General features: G+C 29.8%; 1 protein-coding gene across 1 annotated transcript; it reads right to left on the bottom strand.

Annotated features, from left to right (window-relative positions):
* Positions 1 to 264: 264 nt before the first annotated feature.
* LOC133309582 (CASP-like protein 7) lies at positions 265 to 1,705 on the bottom strand. Its single transcript, XM_061510369.1, has 3 exons — positions 1,485 to 1,705; positions 824 to 947; positions 265 to 480 (listed from the first exon to the last, which is right to left on the bottom strand). Exons 1-3 carry the CDS (start codon positions 1,703 to 1,705, stop codon positions 265 to 267), a joined length of 561 nt encoding a protein of 186 aa, XP_061366353.1.
* Positions 1,706 to 16,384: the final 14,679 nt, after the last annotated feature.

Genomic DNA, 16,384 nt, shown 5'->3' with positions numbered 1-16,384 from the left:
GTATTAGAATGAGAAACTTCAATGTGAATCATGCTTGTCATAATATCATGAGAAGTTCGAAGCTGCTATAAGACATAGATTACACCCAGAAACTACAAGTTTAACATTTCAAATTGTATATATCGAAGCCTCCAACACAAGCCTATAATAGATAAACAAGCTAGAGAAACACACACTGATACCAAATCCACACTAGGAAATTTTTCATGGGAATAATCTTTTTTTTCTTTTCAAACCCACTGGCATAAACACTTGGAGCATACATCAGTTTCGAGAGATTGCCACTGCTGATAGGAGGATTAGTATTATGAACAGAACAACAGCAACAAAAGAGCCAATCAGAGAACCTGAAATACGTTCACAGAAATTGTTGTATTGTTGGCAGATAGGAAACCAATTTGCATTGGAGTTTCCATAGTGTGCTATGTATACAATGGCTGCTGCTGCAGAGGCTGCTGCTGTGAGGAGACCCAGCATTACCTTCACAAGATTAACTCAAACCTCATAAGAAAAGCTTAAGCCGTATCAAAATAAGGAGTTAACAGAACCATTAAGCAAAAGTGCTTGGAGGTCAATTCCTACTTGTTGTGTTTATAGCAATATATATAGTAAATTACTACTTGTGGATTGGAAAATGATAATGTTGAGTGTGTTTGGTTAAACATAAACTAAGCATTTCTTAATTATAATGAAAAGATATCAATTCAAAATAACAACATGAAATCAAACTAAACAACCTCTATGATTTTTTTTTTTTTTTTTTTCTAGCAATAGAGAAAGATTTGCCTTGGTTATAAGGACTAAGGAGAATATGTATGTTTACCGTGTCAAGAATAAGCAGTAGAATTCGACTTTTTACCGCAGTGCTCCTGACTATGTGGAAGAAAGATAGGACAAGTGAAAGCACTAGATAGCCACAAACAATAGAGTTGGCCGTCACAAAAAACCTGGATTTGCATGGTCACATACATCCAATATATTAATCACTCTTTTGCTAAAAAATTCTCACGCCAAACATGTGGTTTTAGAAGGAAATAGATCCTATCACACGTGATATAAAGTCATGTGAGAGCATTTTAACCTTCCAAATACAAATTAGTGATATATATATATGGATTATATAACTATCATGTTACGTGATGAAAGAGTAACTTTCCTGTTGATACAATGAAGAGGTCGGATCCATAAGTTTTTTTTTTCTCATTCCTCGTCTCACTTATTGTTTCGTCCTATAACATAAAAATTATATAATCCTATATATTATATAAAAAAACTATTTTCTCATGTTGCATTATAATTCAATTCTCGTATTGTGATATTTTGATTTGCGTGTAAAATTTTTCTTTTCTTTTCTTTTCTTTTTTTAATAAGTATGAGATCACCACTAGTTGAGTCAACATGAGAATTCAATTCTCATGCAACATGAGAAAATCAAATCCCTATACATACACACGAAAAACATTTTAGAAGTAAAGAGCACTTACGCAAATGTAGGAAGATCATCAAATTCAGCACTGAATTTTACAAACGCTGTAGCAAATGGAAGGCTCTCATTAGTTGTTCCCATGGCAACTGCGCTACCTAGTGTTGCAATAGCTGCAATAATTCTCAAGAAAAAGTCCATTATAGACAACCCTCTTGTCATCACTCTTCTTGGGGATGCAGCCTTGGAGACTTTAACCGCTTCAACTACAGTTTCCTTCATCATTCTGTTCCTACTTAAATTTTTCTGTCTCACACACACTCTGACTTCTAAGGTTTAATTTAGGATATTTAGATGGCTCTTCTTAATTATGGGTATCTAAAACATGCAGTTATATAGTTGTAGAAAAGCAAGTCATACTAGGTTTTTCCGATAAGAATCCAAGAGAGAGAAATAAGCCAATTTGAATTAGGTTAGCCAATAACAAAGTGGCTTTAATTTGTTTTTGTTTTCTAAAGCATGCCACATGCAAGTTTGTGATAGGCATGGAATGATTTTGCTTATATATAAACCTTCCACCTGCTCTTACTTGTTCAACCATGTGCTTATTTAAAACTAAAAGTGACTCTGTTCCTGCTCCAATAGAAGCATTCCTTGACTACAACAACGGCATTTGATTGGTTAATGTTTGGTGACATGTGCAGTGTGAGAATATGCAAACCCCAGATACCAAGCACTAACATGTTTTAAGTAGTTTGGTTGAAACGTTATTTATTTTGAGATAAAGTATTAAAAAAATGGTATAGTTTTATAAAATTAATCAAATAAGAATTGGGGCATATATGAATATCTCTAGCCAAATCTCTTAAGTTATTCTTGGAGTTGGGGTCTTAATAAGTAGCATATGAATTTTTCATATAGTTGACAAGGAAATATATTATTAGCCTTAAGGAATAATCACAAATCTCCAAAGTTACTCATCAGATCTTCAAAGAAATTGTGAAACTATATAATATTGAAAGCAAAATTTTGGTGGTTTCAGTACAGGCTTTATTTATATACAGGAGTTGCGGATGTCTTGTTACATAGATTTGTTCGGCAAATGTGTTATAAGTTATAACTATGTATTCCAAGAAATACATAATTATAATAACATTCATAGTTATTATAAAATCTCTCATCCTACAATATGATTCTTATATTTCCATTATATATATAGGTCTTGTAAAATGATGGTTGCACAACATTTTTTCATCCTTTTCTTTATACCATTCCTGTTTAGAAAAAAAAAGAAGGGGACTAAAAACATATTTAATGAAAAGTACACTATTTAATATATTAATTTTTAAAAAAATTACTTTTTCATTTAATACTTTCTATTTTTGAATCCTATTTCTAACTACTCGTTATAAATAATTAACATCCTCGCTAATCTTTCATCCTACTAATTATTTACAATGAAATTTGATCGTTTGTGACAAAAGATAAATAATTTTTCTTGTAGTATTTGCAATATCATATATACCACAATATTTGGCTTGCATTTATTTATGACATAAATAACTTAGGGTTAATGTTGTAGGAAAATAGTTGTCTCATGTTATAGAAATAGAATTATAAGTGGGACCCATATGTAAGAGGAGAGAAAAAAAATAAATGTGGGATCCACCTCCACTTTGTGTGTGTAAAAAACTTGTTTATCTTATGCAACATAAGATAAATATAACCCAATAACCTATTTATGTATCTTTTTGAGATGAACAGATAGCAGTCAAGAATTTCATAATTAAGGTGCTGTAAAAAGATGCAGATGATATTAATTAGGTAGTGAAGTTTTCAGCTGAAGCCAATACATTGGTTATTATTATATAAAAGAAAAACTACTGTATACAAAAAAAAAAAAAAAAAAAACTACATGGCTCAATTTCTACCCAGTAATAACAACCTCATTCAAATAATTAAATGAACTGGCCGTGTGAAGACATCTATATTATTCTAAAGTAAAACCGTTTATTGGAAACTTTGATGATGTGTCGCATTCTCCTTGAATCTGAGGTTTGTGTTCACACTTAAAGGAATTTGAAATGTTTCCTGTTATAGTAACTTTTTAAATTGTTTTTTAGGCTTATAATTTTAAAAAAATAAATTGAAAACCGATTAAGAAAATAATTTTTGACACACATAATTAGATTTCCACTATCTCTTTATTGGAAGCTGCGAAAGTTGGAAGCTGCAACAATTTATTGAATCTCATTGGGAGCTGAAAAGTTTTTTAAATTATTGAATCTTATTGGGAGTTGAGAAGTTTTTCAGAGTTATGCCTTAGTGGAAACTGATAGGTTTTTTTGCAATAATTTTTTTTTCAAATCTTTAATACGCAAAATTAAGTTTAATTTACGAAATTATTTTGTGTATAAATAAAATATGTTTCTGGATATTTTCCTGTGCTAATCGTGCACATATTTTTTCCATTCTCTGTCTTTTTATCTTCTTCGTCTTCTAATATTGTTCTAACTAACGCTCTGGCAAACAGCTCTTCTCCACCTTGCAATCATAGGGCTTCGAACAACATCTTGGAATCGTAAGCGCCGGATCGATCGCTCTCACTCTGAAATCCTCAAGGATCTCGAAGCTTCTCATTCGCGTCTCCACAAGCATTTCAAGGTTTCTTCTTCTCACGCTTTCTTGCTCTCCTTGGTTGCATCAGTTCAATAGGGTTTGTGAAATTCTTTGTGTGTGGTTACTGATGACAAATTTTTGATGGAATCTTTTTTGTAGGGTTGAACCCCTAATAGAAGATATATTGCATGAGAGTTGAACCCCCAAGTCCGACGACATCGTTGAACTCCCTCTCTTCCCTCTCCCTCTGGTCCTTTTCCCCGTCGCCATTCTTCCTCTCCAGATCTTCGAGTTATGGTACCGGATAATGATGCACATAGATCTCATCTTCAATGCTCTCTATAGCAATGTTGTTTCGGGAATAAATGATATTGTAATTTGATGATTCATGTTTTGGGTATTGGGGTATTTCTTTTTTCTTTTTCTTGTGTGTTTGTAAGTTGTGAGTTATTGGTTTTATACTTGCTGTAAACTTTGATTACGCCAGAGTTTTGTCTTCCTTCACTTTCATGTTTACACAAAAGCAACCGATTTGCTACAAAAATTATCATTAGATACTCAGCCCAAGGCCTGGGAAATTCCCGAGCCTGCCAAGAAGGTAAATTTTTTGGTTTTTATGTCTGTCAGTGATTCATGATTGAACTTCATCCCTCTTGATGTTAGTGTAGCATTTGAAACATTATAATATTAGCAGCTGAGAATAAAATGAGATCTTTTTACCTGTCAATATGGTTCAGTTGAATGGCCAGATCCCTCCATATGAACGGTCTGTAACCCAAGTGTTACAAGATTTCATTGATCCCAACATGTGTTATCTTCCGAATGGTTACCCGTCCACTGCCTATTATTACGGTGGTAAGTAATCTGATCTTTTTTTCCCCAAATGCAACTTAGAGGAAAATCTACATGGTAATGTTTCAGTGGTTTTTTGCTTTCCCTTTTCACCCATCGTTTGAATTGCTGGAAGATGGAAATGATGCTAATATGAATTTTGAAATGAATGTAGGAAAGAACAAGGATGGATCTATCTTAACATGGGAAATGAGATTTAATATAGCTGTTGGGATCGCAGAAGCCCTTGATTACCTACACAGGGAAGCTTTGAAGCCTGTTATACATAGAGATGTCAAGTCTTCAAACATTCTTCTTTCCTAAGGGAGCATGTCGTCAATTTTTGATTAGTTTCTTTGAATTATAACGCCTCTATAGTCTATATCATTAGTTTGTGCGATTATAGTTACATTAAGGGGCAAAAAAAGAAAAAAAAGAGCTGCGCCCTTTAATGAGGTGGTTTGTTGATTTAGAAAGGCAAAGTTTTTTTTTAATTTATCCTACCAATAATGTACTAATTATGGAATTGTGTTTATTATAATGCATGCATCGATGGCAATGGTTGAATATGTGAATAATTTTTGCTTAGCCATTATGTATCGTTGACTGAAACCGACCACTAGACATAATTGCATGATTAATTGTTAACCCTATTAATGTCCCACTATTGAGCTTAATTAGTAAAAAAATAAAATTATTTTGTTTATAAATAGTGGCTGGTGACTCAAAACCCAGAATTCAAGTCAAAAGCCTCATAAAACAAATTAGCTAATTACAAAGTCAAACTAAAGGAATTATAGATTAAACAAAAAAATATTTAAAATTATATATAATGTATAGTTGATTAAAAATAATTTAAATTCAAAATTTAAATAAAAAATATGAAATGACATATCTTCTATATCTATACTAAATAAAAATCATTCTTTGGCAAGTTGCTGTCTGTTTGTTGCTCTCTCCTCCAATATCCACATTCATATATAGACCACTTTAATTTTTTCAACTTTTAGAAACGTTGCAAATTTGAATTTTTATTTGATAAGTGAGAAAATATTTAAGCATTCATTACAAAATATTTCACTTTTCATATTTGAATTTTGAAATTTGAACTTGATGTGTGGAAAAATAGGTCATCATTTATTACAAATATAAAATTACACTACTTTCTACCTTTGAAATTGAGTCTATTAATTTCGCTACATTCAAGAAAAACTATAATAACAATGAAATCACTCTAAAATGTTTCCTATTTAATAAGTTTCAAATTTCATTTAATTTTGATTGAGCCATGCGTTGCAAATTTAATAAAAATATAATTATAGTATTATACCATTGTAAGAAATAGTGTACTTAGAGCTTAAATATCTTACCTCGAAAGCGTAGTCTAACTTTGTACTTTGTCTATACTTTCAAATAAAGTATATTATTTTACAAAGCAAAAAATAAAATATTTTCATATAAGGGTGGCCATTCATATTAAATTTGGAACATGTGTATATTTAAGCTAACATGTTATGTGTATATTTAACCCGAATAAAGTATATTATTTTACTGTGAATTCTAACATATGTATAATTAACCCGAATATACTTATATCAGATCTTAAATGTAGCACATTTTATTTATTTTTTGAGTTTAGATGAAACGATACAAATAATATAACTCCTTTCAAGTTATGTGTAAATAATAATATATTATTATAATAAATTAATCTCAATTTTCATTAAAAACTTTAAGTGGATTCAAGACGAGAATTCACCAGAAATTAGGAGTACAAGGCATTTTACTTAAATGTACACGAATTAAATAGGGTTAATTCTTATACATGTTATGATTAATAATTCATAAAAAAAAAACCCAATAGTTATACATGAAGTTCAATCGACGGAAGGCAAAGAAAACATTTGGTTCGTTTTGCTGAAAAAGAAAACAGTCATGTCTACAATTGATGCCTCTCATGTTCGATATAATCAACGGAGTTAAAATTTAACAAAAGTCTGTATTAAATTTCAAAATAATCATGTTCGATATAATCATGTTCGATATAAATCCCACTTCTTTTTTAAATTTCGAAATTTGAAGTTGAAATAGGTGAAAAAAGAATTTAACATCTTTTAGTAGGAGACAACTATATTAAATTTTCACTATTTTTTACATAGGAATTGTTAACCCTCATTTTAAAAAATATTGAATACTTTTTTACCATATTTATCTAAAAAGAAAAAGACCCAAAGAAAATAGTTCAACATTAATTAGTGGCACACATGTGCATTAGTATCCCACTTCTTTTTTAAATTTTGAAAAATTTTACTATTTTCTAAACGGGAAGTGTTAACTCTCATTTTAAAAAATATTTAATGCTTTTTCCATATTTATCGAAAAATCAAAAGACCCAGAGAAAATAGTTAAGCATTAATTAGTGGCTGACATATGCATTAATATCCCACTTCTTTTATCAATTTAAAATTTGAAGTTGATATAGGTGGGAAAAGAATTTAACATCTTTTAGTGGGAGACAACTGTATTAAATTTCTACTATTTTCTACATTGAAATTGTTAATCCTCATTTTAAAAATCATTTAATGTTTTTTTTCATATTTATCGAAAAGCCAAAAGACCGAAAGAAAAGAGTTCAGCATTAATTACGCTTTTATACGAGATATAGAATTTAAAATCACAGATGAATGAAAAACATTTTATTTTAATTCAAAATTTAAAATATTTAAACTAAATAGTTAGTGCGAGAAGAGTTTAGCATTAATTAGTGGCAAGCAAGTGTATTAATATCCTATTTTTTTTTAATTCAAAATTTGAAGTTGATATAGATGGAAAAAAGGGTTTAACATCTTTTAGCATGAGACAACTGTATTAAATTTCCATCTATTATATACTTAAAAGGAGAACAAAAAAAACTGATATGTCAAGCTCTCATGTAGTTTCGACTTTGTCTTCACACTGTGTGTTCGCACTTGCATGTCAATTTTAAAAAAAATTACATAATAAATTTTTAATTCAATTAAAAATTGAAATTAAGAAATTAGTAGGAGCCGTCCAATTAATGACCCACTGTCATTTTTACATTGAAACTGTAAGGTTTTTAATTGTTATATTAGAAGATGGAAGGTTCTTTAATAATGTTACTTGCAAATAGAAAACTCATCATTTGATATTTTCTTATAAACTTCAAACCATTCATACGCTTAATCTTCTACCTCATGTGTGTTCCTTGCAAAAAAATAATTATTTATTATTATTTTGTAAATCTAATTGTAATAAATGAAAGTTCATCTCTGAGATAAAATATAAAAACATAGACGCAACTATAAGAGTCTTTTTTGTGGATAAATATAAAAATCTATTACATACTAATAGTGAGAGGTGGCAAACTGGTCTCGGCCCGGAGGGCCGGCCCACCAACATATTTTTATAATTAAATTAAAATTTCTTCCTTCTTCATTTATAATTAAATTCCTAAATCTGATTTTGATTTTTGTAAATACAAATTTGTAAAATTTCAAATACAAACGAGACAAATATTTGCAAAAAATAATTATTTATTATCATTTTTAAAATCTAATTGTAATAAACGAAAGTCCATCTCTGAGATAAAATATAAAAACATAAATGTGACTATAAGAACATTTTTGTGTGGATAAATATAAAAATCTACTGCATGCTGATAGTTAGAGGTAGAAACTGGGCTCGGCCCAAAGAGCCGATCCAATTACTTTCTACATGGGTAATTGTTAACCATATCAATGCTGCATAAAAAAAAACTATTTTGTTAAAAAGTAATCATTAAAAAACAAAAGTATTTTGTAAAAAAATGCAAATATTTTAAATTAAATAAATATAAAATAAAATAAAAATTTGTAAATAAATAAAATGGACAATTATGTGAATAATTTTTCGTGGCACACAACTCATTTAATATCTCACTCCTTTCTAGATTGAAATTTCCAAATTAATAATAAAAACTTGCTTTCTGAAATATTTATTATAAATTTCGAATTTCGTTTAAATTAAATTTTCATTTTGAATTTTAAACTTTGTAGTGGTGGAAAAATATTTGGACAATTATTGGTGGCAGACAACTCATTTATTATCTCATTACTTTCAACATGGATAATTGTTAACCATATCAATGCTGCATAAAAAAATTTATTTTGTTAAAAAATAATTATTAGAAAAACGAAAATGTTTTGTAATAAAACGCAAATAATTTAAAATAAATAAATATAAAATAAAATCAAAATTTGTAAATAAATACAATAGAAAATTATGTGAACAATTTTTCGTGGCAAACAACTAATTTAATATCCCACTGCTTTCTACATTGAAATTTTCAAATTAATAATAAATCATTGCTTTCTGAAATATTTGTTTTAAATTTTGAATTTCATTTGATTTTGAATTTTGAATTTTAAACTTTGTAGTGGTGGGAAAACATTTGGACAAGTATTGGTGGCAGACAACTCATTTATTATCTCATTACTTTCTATATCGGTAATAGTTAACCATATCAATGCTCCATAAAAAAACTATTTTGTTAAAAAATAATCATTTAAAAAACAAAATATTTTGTAAAAAAACGCAAATATTTTAAATTAAATAAATATAAAATGAAATCGAAATTTGTAAATAAATAATAATAACTCATTTAATATCTTACTGCTTTCTACATTGGAATTTTCATATTAATAATAACTCATTGCTTTCTGAATTATTTATTTTAAATTTCGAATTTCATTTGAATTTGAATTTTGAATTTTAAAATTTGTAGTGGTGGGAAAATATTTGGAGAATTATTGGTGGCAGACAACGCATTTATTATCTCATTACTTTCTTTATGGGTAATTGTTAACCATATCAATGCTGCATAAAAAACAAACTATTTTGTTAAAAAATAATCATTAAAAAAACCAAAATATTTTGTAAAAAAACACAAATATTTTAAATTAAATAAATATAAAACAAAATCAAAATTTGTAAATAAATAAAATAAAAAATTATGTGAACAATTTTTTGTGGCAGACAATTCATTTAATATCCCACTGCTTTCTACATTAGAATTTTCAAATTAATAATAACTCATTGTTTTTTGAAATATTTATTTTCAATTTCGAATTTCATTTAAATTTAAATTTAAATTTTGAATTTGAATTTTGAATTTTGAATTTTAAACTTTGTATTAGTGGGAAGACATTTGGACAATAATTTTGGTGGCACAGAGCTCACTTAATGTCCCACTACTTTTCTTTTGTTGTATATTATGAGTAAAAAAGACCTTTACTTTTCTTTTGTTGTATATTCCACTATTTTTTGCATGGATAATTGTTAGCCCTATCAATGCTGCATAAAAAAACAAAAAATTTAAAAAAATATTGCAAAATAAAAAAATTATTTAAGATGAACATTTTAAATATACATGTATAACCAATTTTAAAAAACGTATAAAAATCATAAATTAAAAGAGAAAAAGTCATATAAATATGTATAATTAATACAAAAGAATTTAAATTTTAAATTTAAATAAAATTAAAATGACCTCTATCATTCTGTAAAAAATAGATTATAAAAATTTAATCACTATAAAAATAAATTTTTTAATTTAGTATGTGAGAAAGAAATTAAACTTTCAATTTTTTATTGAAAGAGTATAATTAACACGGAAAAAATATGTCATGAATGAATAACTAAAAGCTATTATTTGGAGAAAGTACACAACCTTTTATGGATATTTTTCACTACTTTTTATATGAAAAATTATTATGTCTATTAATAATACTTACTATTGGGTGAGAAAATATGTACTATTTAAAATTTAAACTTTTCAATTTGAATTTTGAACTTGATAGATGGGAAAAGAGTTCAGCATTTAATATTTCTGTCGTGGGAAAAAGATATATATAATAAATTCGAATTTAATATAAAATTATAGATTAAACAAAAAATGTATTAGAAATTATAAAAATATATTTATAGTTGATAAAAAACAATCTAAATTTTAAATTTAAACTTCATAGGTGGGGGAAAAAATTTAAAATTGAAAGTCAAACAGCTATATTAATATATCACTGCTTTTTGCATAGGTGATTGTTAAGCCTATTAATAATACCACAACTTTCGGCATCGTAAATTGTTAAGCCTATTAATAATTGGTGTTTTTTAATTGCAGAGTTTTGTTTGTGGTAGATACTTACAAAATTCTATAGCTTTCTCACCTCCCTAAATAGCACAAAATATTAACACGATTCTTTCTTTTAGCAATTAAGCGACGACAGATGCCGACAAATTTTTTGATCTTTTTCCTCCGTGCATCGCACGGGTACTGCTCTAGTAATGTATAATTTAGATGTGCTCTTGCTCGATTAGGTACTATCCATTACCTTAAAGAATTAATTGGATTACGTTTATACATGAATGGGACAACATACTTTCATAGTAACATGCTATTGGATGGAGCTACATATCAACTTGCCCCAACACCTATTTAGTCTTGAACTAGAAATTAAGAATGATATGTGTTGTACAAACGATGCTCTTAAATATTGGTCGATTAATTACATGCGTACATAGTAACTTATTTTTGGATGGAATTATCATATTAAATGATCAACTTGCCCAACTACTTTCTTAATCTTGTAGTACTGCATAATAGAAATTAAGAATGATATTTTCTTCCAACTCTAATACAGCCCACATTCATTAAACAAAGCTCTTAAATGGTTAATTCCACGCTTACATAGTAACATGCTATTGGATGGAATTTTTATATTAAACAATCAACCTATATCCCAAGTCATGCTTAATCTTGCCTTCCTTAAACAGTGCTCTAAATGGTTAATTGTATGTTTACAAAGTAACATACTAGTAAATGGAATTATCTTTATTAAACAATTAATCAACCTGCCCCAGTACTTTAATTTGCTTAATATCTTGCACTGCATATTAGAAACCCGTGATTAGTCAGTCCTATACACTTGCATTCTTAGAAATTTGAGTCCTATCTTATTGTTTAAAATATTTAATTTGATATTAGATCCTAATTCAATAAGTAAATAAAACAATTTCATATTTCTCAACAAACTAAATTGTAAGATTTTCACATATTAAAGGGCAAGTAAAAAAAGTAGTTGATAGCTCTTAATGGATATGAAACTAATGATTAGTACTTTTAATACAAATTTATTCACAATTTCCCGTTAGTATTTACCATAGGGATAAGATAAAAATCTTTGATTGCATAATATCCAAACATAAGAAAGGTCACCTTATAGCATATGACTATTCAAGAAATGGTACTATCTGATATCACCTTTGTCTGGGGACAACATCTGCAAATTACATATACTCGTGTTCTCAAATTAAGAGGGACATCAAAAGGAAACAAATCACTCGGTGAGTGTAATTCAGTTAACAATACAGACTAAGTAGGCGGGGAGAGATGGATTTTCACCAAATACATTTTTGGATAGGAGCGAGAAGTTACTCTAGGGACAGACTTACCTTGAAAAAATAATTAGGGTTGGTATACCAAACAAAAAAAGAAGGAAACAAATCGTCAGATTTTGAATTATTTTTCATTCTGGGTCTTGTTTTGAAGTTGCAGGGCATTTGTTTGATTTGCAGTAAGAGCGACATTGTTATGCCAATTGAATCACTTTGAGAGAGTACTTGCAAACATCAAGGCTAAACTAAAGTAGGGTCTAGGAATTTGGACTAGTTTCCTCTTGGTAGTACTAGCTAGGTTCCCTCATGGACCTCATTGACTGACATTTCATCCTTGTTCATGGAAACAGAGAAACCATGCACCTTTATCAATTAATTACCTGCAACAACACGTTAAATGCTGTATAGAATAATAACTTACCGTTTAGAATAAGATTTGCATAGAACATTCACACATGCTCCCTCCATCATTGTCAAAGCTATTATCATCTGAATCTTACATGTGAACAGGAGATAGACATGTAGCCAAAGACGACTTGCCGATTTTACCACACTTCACAATAGTCTACTCTAGTGACTAGTACATTACATTAGCACTCTATAATGGCACTATCAATTGACAACACTGAAAGATAAATTAGAGAAAGAGCTTCTCGGCAAGTCATCCTTGGCTGCAGTACCATATCTCACGTTCACGTGCAAGACCTCAGATGAATAAGACCCGGAATCCATTCCAATCAGTGGTAGATCATTGTTTTCCTGTAATGGAAAAGGTAAACTTGGCACAGTAAGTAGTGGCTATGTAAGAAAAAAATGAATCTGTTTTCATGATTACGACACTATTGAATACTGCATGCATTAGCCATTATACAAGAAGCATTTTGATGAAAATACTAGTTCTTTGAGATGTTGGAGAAATGTATGATTTAGCAGATAATTCTTTATCTGATGTTAAAATCATACAGCACTTCATAAGATAATGTCCAGGCTCCTTTTAGTAACTGATACAGAAAATAATGCAAATCTCAATCATTTTTTTTTACTTCATGGTCCATTGAAGAATTACGTTGTTATTCAAGGTTCTAATCCAAACCAGGTTGGGTTTAATGTAATATTTTGCTCCGTGGAAGGCAAGCTTCGGTGTGCAGTATGCTAAAGATGGAAACTGATTGGTTTGCTTTTAAAAAGTTCAACGATTCTATGATATGGTAGAAAACAACAGCAAAATTATGAAAAGAGCAGTGATGTTATCCATGCTTTTATTGCCAAACTTTTGCTGATTGCATACTTTTTCCTAGATCATAAGAGAAAGAAACTAGACTAAGAGGCACTGTTCTTTCTTGTTAGAACTTTTGGCCACTTGTCTTACCACATTCAATCAAAGAAAAAAAATAAAATAATGAACAGTTGTTAAGCATTCATTCTATGGTCAAAGTAACCATCCAAGCTAATTATATAGAAGAAAATAAAAAATAGAAAAGGGTTGAGAAGAAAACAACATGAATCTAAGGAAGTGAACATTGTTCGAGAAGTACTCAATGTATAACATATTTCGAGCTTGGCCAGTCTAATGTAAAAATGTGATTGTCGTTATTCTCCGCTGTCATTATCTCCATGACCATGAATCCAATATGTAAAAAATGGACTACTTACTAATCATCTCTAAGAAGTGGAATATTAAACTAAATATTAAAGAACTAATTAATAAATAACAGCTAAAAGTGGAGAACCCAGAGACACCCCTCCAAAAGAGTAAGAGAAGTTGTTGTTAAGTGGACTTACTTCCTGTTAAGTAATCTTCTATTCACAAGCAGGACCTTGCATATTAGAAAATTATTGGCATTTTGAAAGTGTATTTAAGTAGTTATTTGTAAAGGTTTGGAGGAGGAGGAGGAGGAGGAAAAGGAAAAGAAGCACATTGGCCTGAGAACTTTAGTTTGCAGCATATGAATGCTGCATTCGCTAGTGACTTGTGAAGGTATTTTATTGTGTTCCACTAGTAGCATATAAGAGAGAGTAAGGTATAAGAGGATAGGAAAGTGTGCATTACTCTGGCTTTGTATTGTGCTTGCCGTTGGATGAGAAGGATATACAAGGAGAATCCAAAATTGGTTTCCTCAGCAGACTATAATGTACAAATAATGCATGAATCAAATTAGTAATTAATTGATATTCTCGGAAAATGACAAGCTTCTTGGTTTCATTTTGGTAATAAAATCTTATCACTTACAGGGAAAAAGGATTGAGGTGAGATCATCACTTGTCAGTTAGAAAGCAACACACATGATCACATGCACAGCATGCAAGTTGTGTAAGGAATTTTTCAGGAATAAATTATTTACGAAAAGATCCAAATTGCAAAGGAGTGGAAGGTGATGGTGAATTTTGCAGATGCATGTAACTATACAGAAATTGTTAAAGAAAAGATGAACATGAAATGAAAAGAAAAGAAAAAACAAATCAGATGAGTACTATACAGATATCATTTTGGAGTTTGGGCCATTACACACACACATACAGAGAGAGACTCCATGTGACATGATGGAATGGGGACAGGGTGGCCTCTTTGTGGATTTGATTACGGTATGGGATGTCATTAGCTGAGAATGCTCGTGCACCAAATTTGATACTACCAGAAAGAGCAGCTCTTGTTCTTTGAAACTCGGACCTCAATCACTTCATGTTTCCTGCATCTCAACACATCACATGGCTCAAATATTAACTTTTATTAATCGGGAAAAAATTTGGTATCCTGAAAAAATAATATCTATTGGTTATAGTATAAGTCTTAAAAGTCTCCCACTTATTATTATTCATTAATTTTATTTGCGTCTAAAAAATATTTTAGAGATTAATAATTCATTTAACTTCCTTTATAATAGTTAAATACAAGTTGAGTCAACTAATAATAAAAAATGGAAGACTTTTCAAAATTACATCGGTGTAAATTAATGGCCGCAAAAAGTTATACTTACTATCATTTTAATCTTATTATTCTTATTGTCTGATTGATTATCGTTGGATCAATTTAAAATCAACAGTTAAAAGTAGTAAGACTAAAATGATAGTAAGTATAATTGCCCTCTAGTCTTAACCATAATAATGTCAAAAGGGAAACATTTTTTTGGTTGATTCAAAATATAAATAATTTGTCAAAATAGTAAGGTGAGACACATATAAAAGGTGTGTGTGTGTTCAAATCATGCATCACCTCACATGGAACTTGTGCAAAAGTCTATACGCATCTCTCACATGTTGCGCTATGCAAGATGTGTATCGAAGGTGTGCGCGACTTTAACACACATGGGTGATGCGCATCTTGCAAAGTGCTATATGTAACAAGCGTGTACTAACATTTACAAAAATCGTATATAGTGTTATACGTGACTTGAATGCGCAAACTCCATGCTCATCTCACCATATTAATTTGACAAATTATTTGACTCAACATGAAAAAATATTTCACTTTTGCCATTATTGTCATAAAAAAACCTAAATTAATTCCACTAAGATATTTTTTGTGCATGCTTAATTAGTAACTTTGTATTTACCTGCACGTCATATATGTTATTTTGGTAGGGTAAAAATCTGTGTAATGGGATATAGTGGAAACACAATAACACATAAAACAAAATGCAATCACAGGAAACTAGAAAGGAAAAATTGTAGAAAATTAAACTCGAGCCCAGTATTAGATATTGTATCCTTAAAGCAATTTTGCCCCCTCTACAGTGCCTAAGGTTAGTGGATAAATACAGAACGAGTTACCTCTGTTTCGACGGTGGCACTACCAGAAGAAACAACACCGACGACAGACACAACAAATGTTGATCACCAAGGCAGTATGGAAGGATTAATTTTGATAGAATTTTGGTAAGGAGTCAGAGAAAAATTCTAATTTGGATGGACATAGGTATATATAGGAGATAAAAGGTTAGAAGCCAATGAGTCATGACTATTCGGAATCGAAGAGGCACGACTATTCACAAGCGAAAAGGCGCAACTGTTCATAAGCGAAGAGACACGACTGTTCAAAACAAAAAGACACGACTCTTCCAA

The sequence above is a fragment of the Gastrolobium bilobum genome, unplaced genomic scaffold (genome assembly GCF_033153095.1).
Source record: "Gastrolobium bilobum isolate Gb01-03AN ecotype WA unplaced genomic scaffold, APGP_CSIRO_Gbil_v1 utg5190, whole genome shotgun sequence".
Taxonomy (NCBI): domain Eukaryota; kingdom Viridiplantae; phylum Streptophyta; class Magnoliopsida; order Fabales; family Fabaceae; genus Gastrolobium; species Gastrolobium bilobum.
The sequence above is the reverse complement of the archived record's forward strand: the minus strand, read 5'-3'. Positions and strand labels throughout refer to the sequence as shown.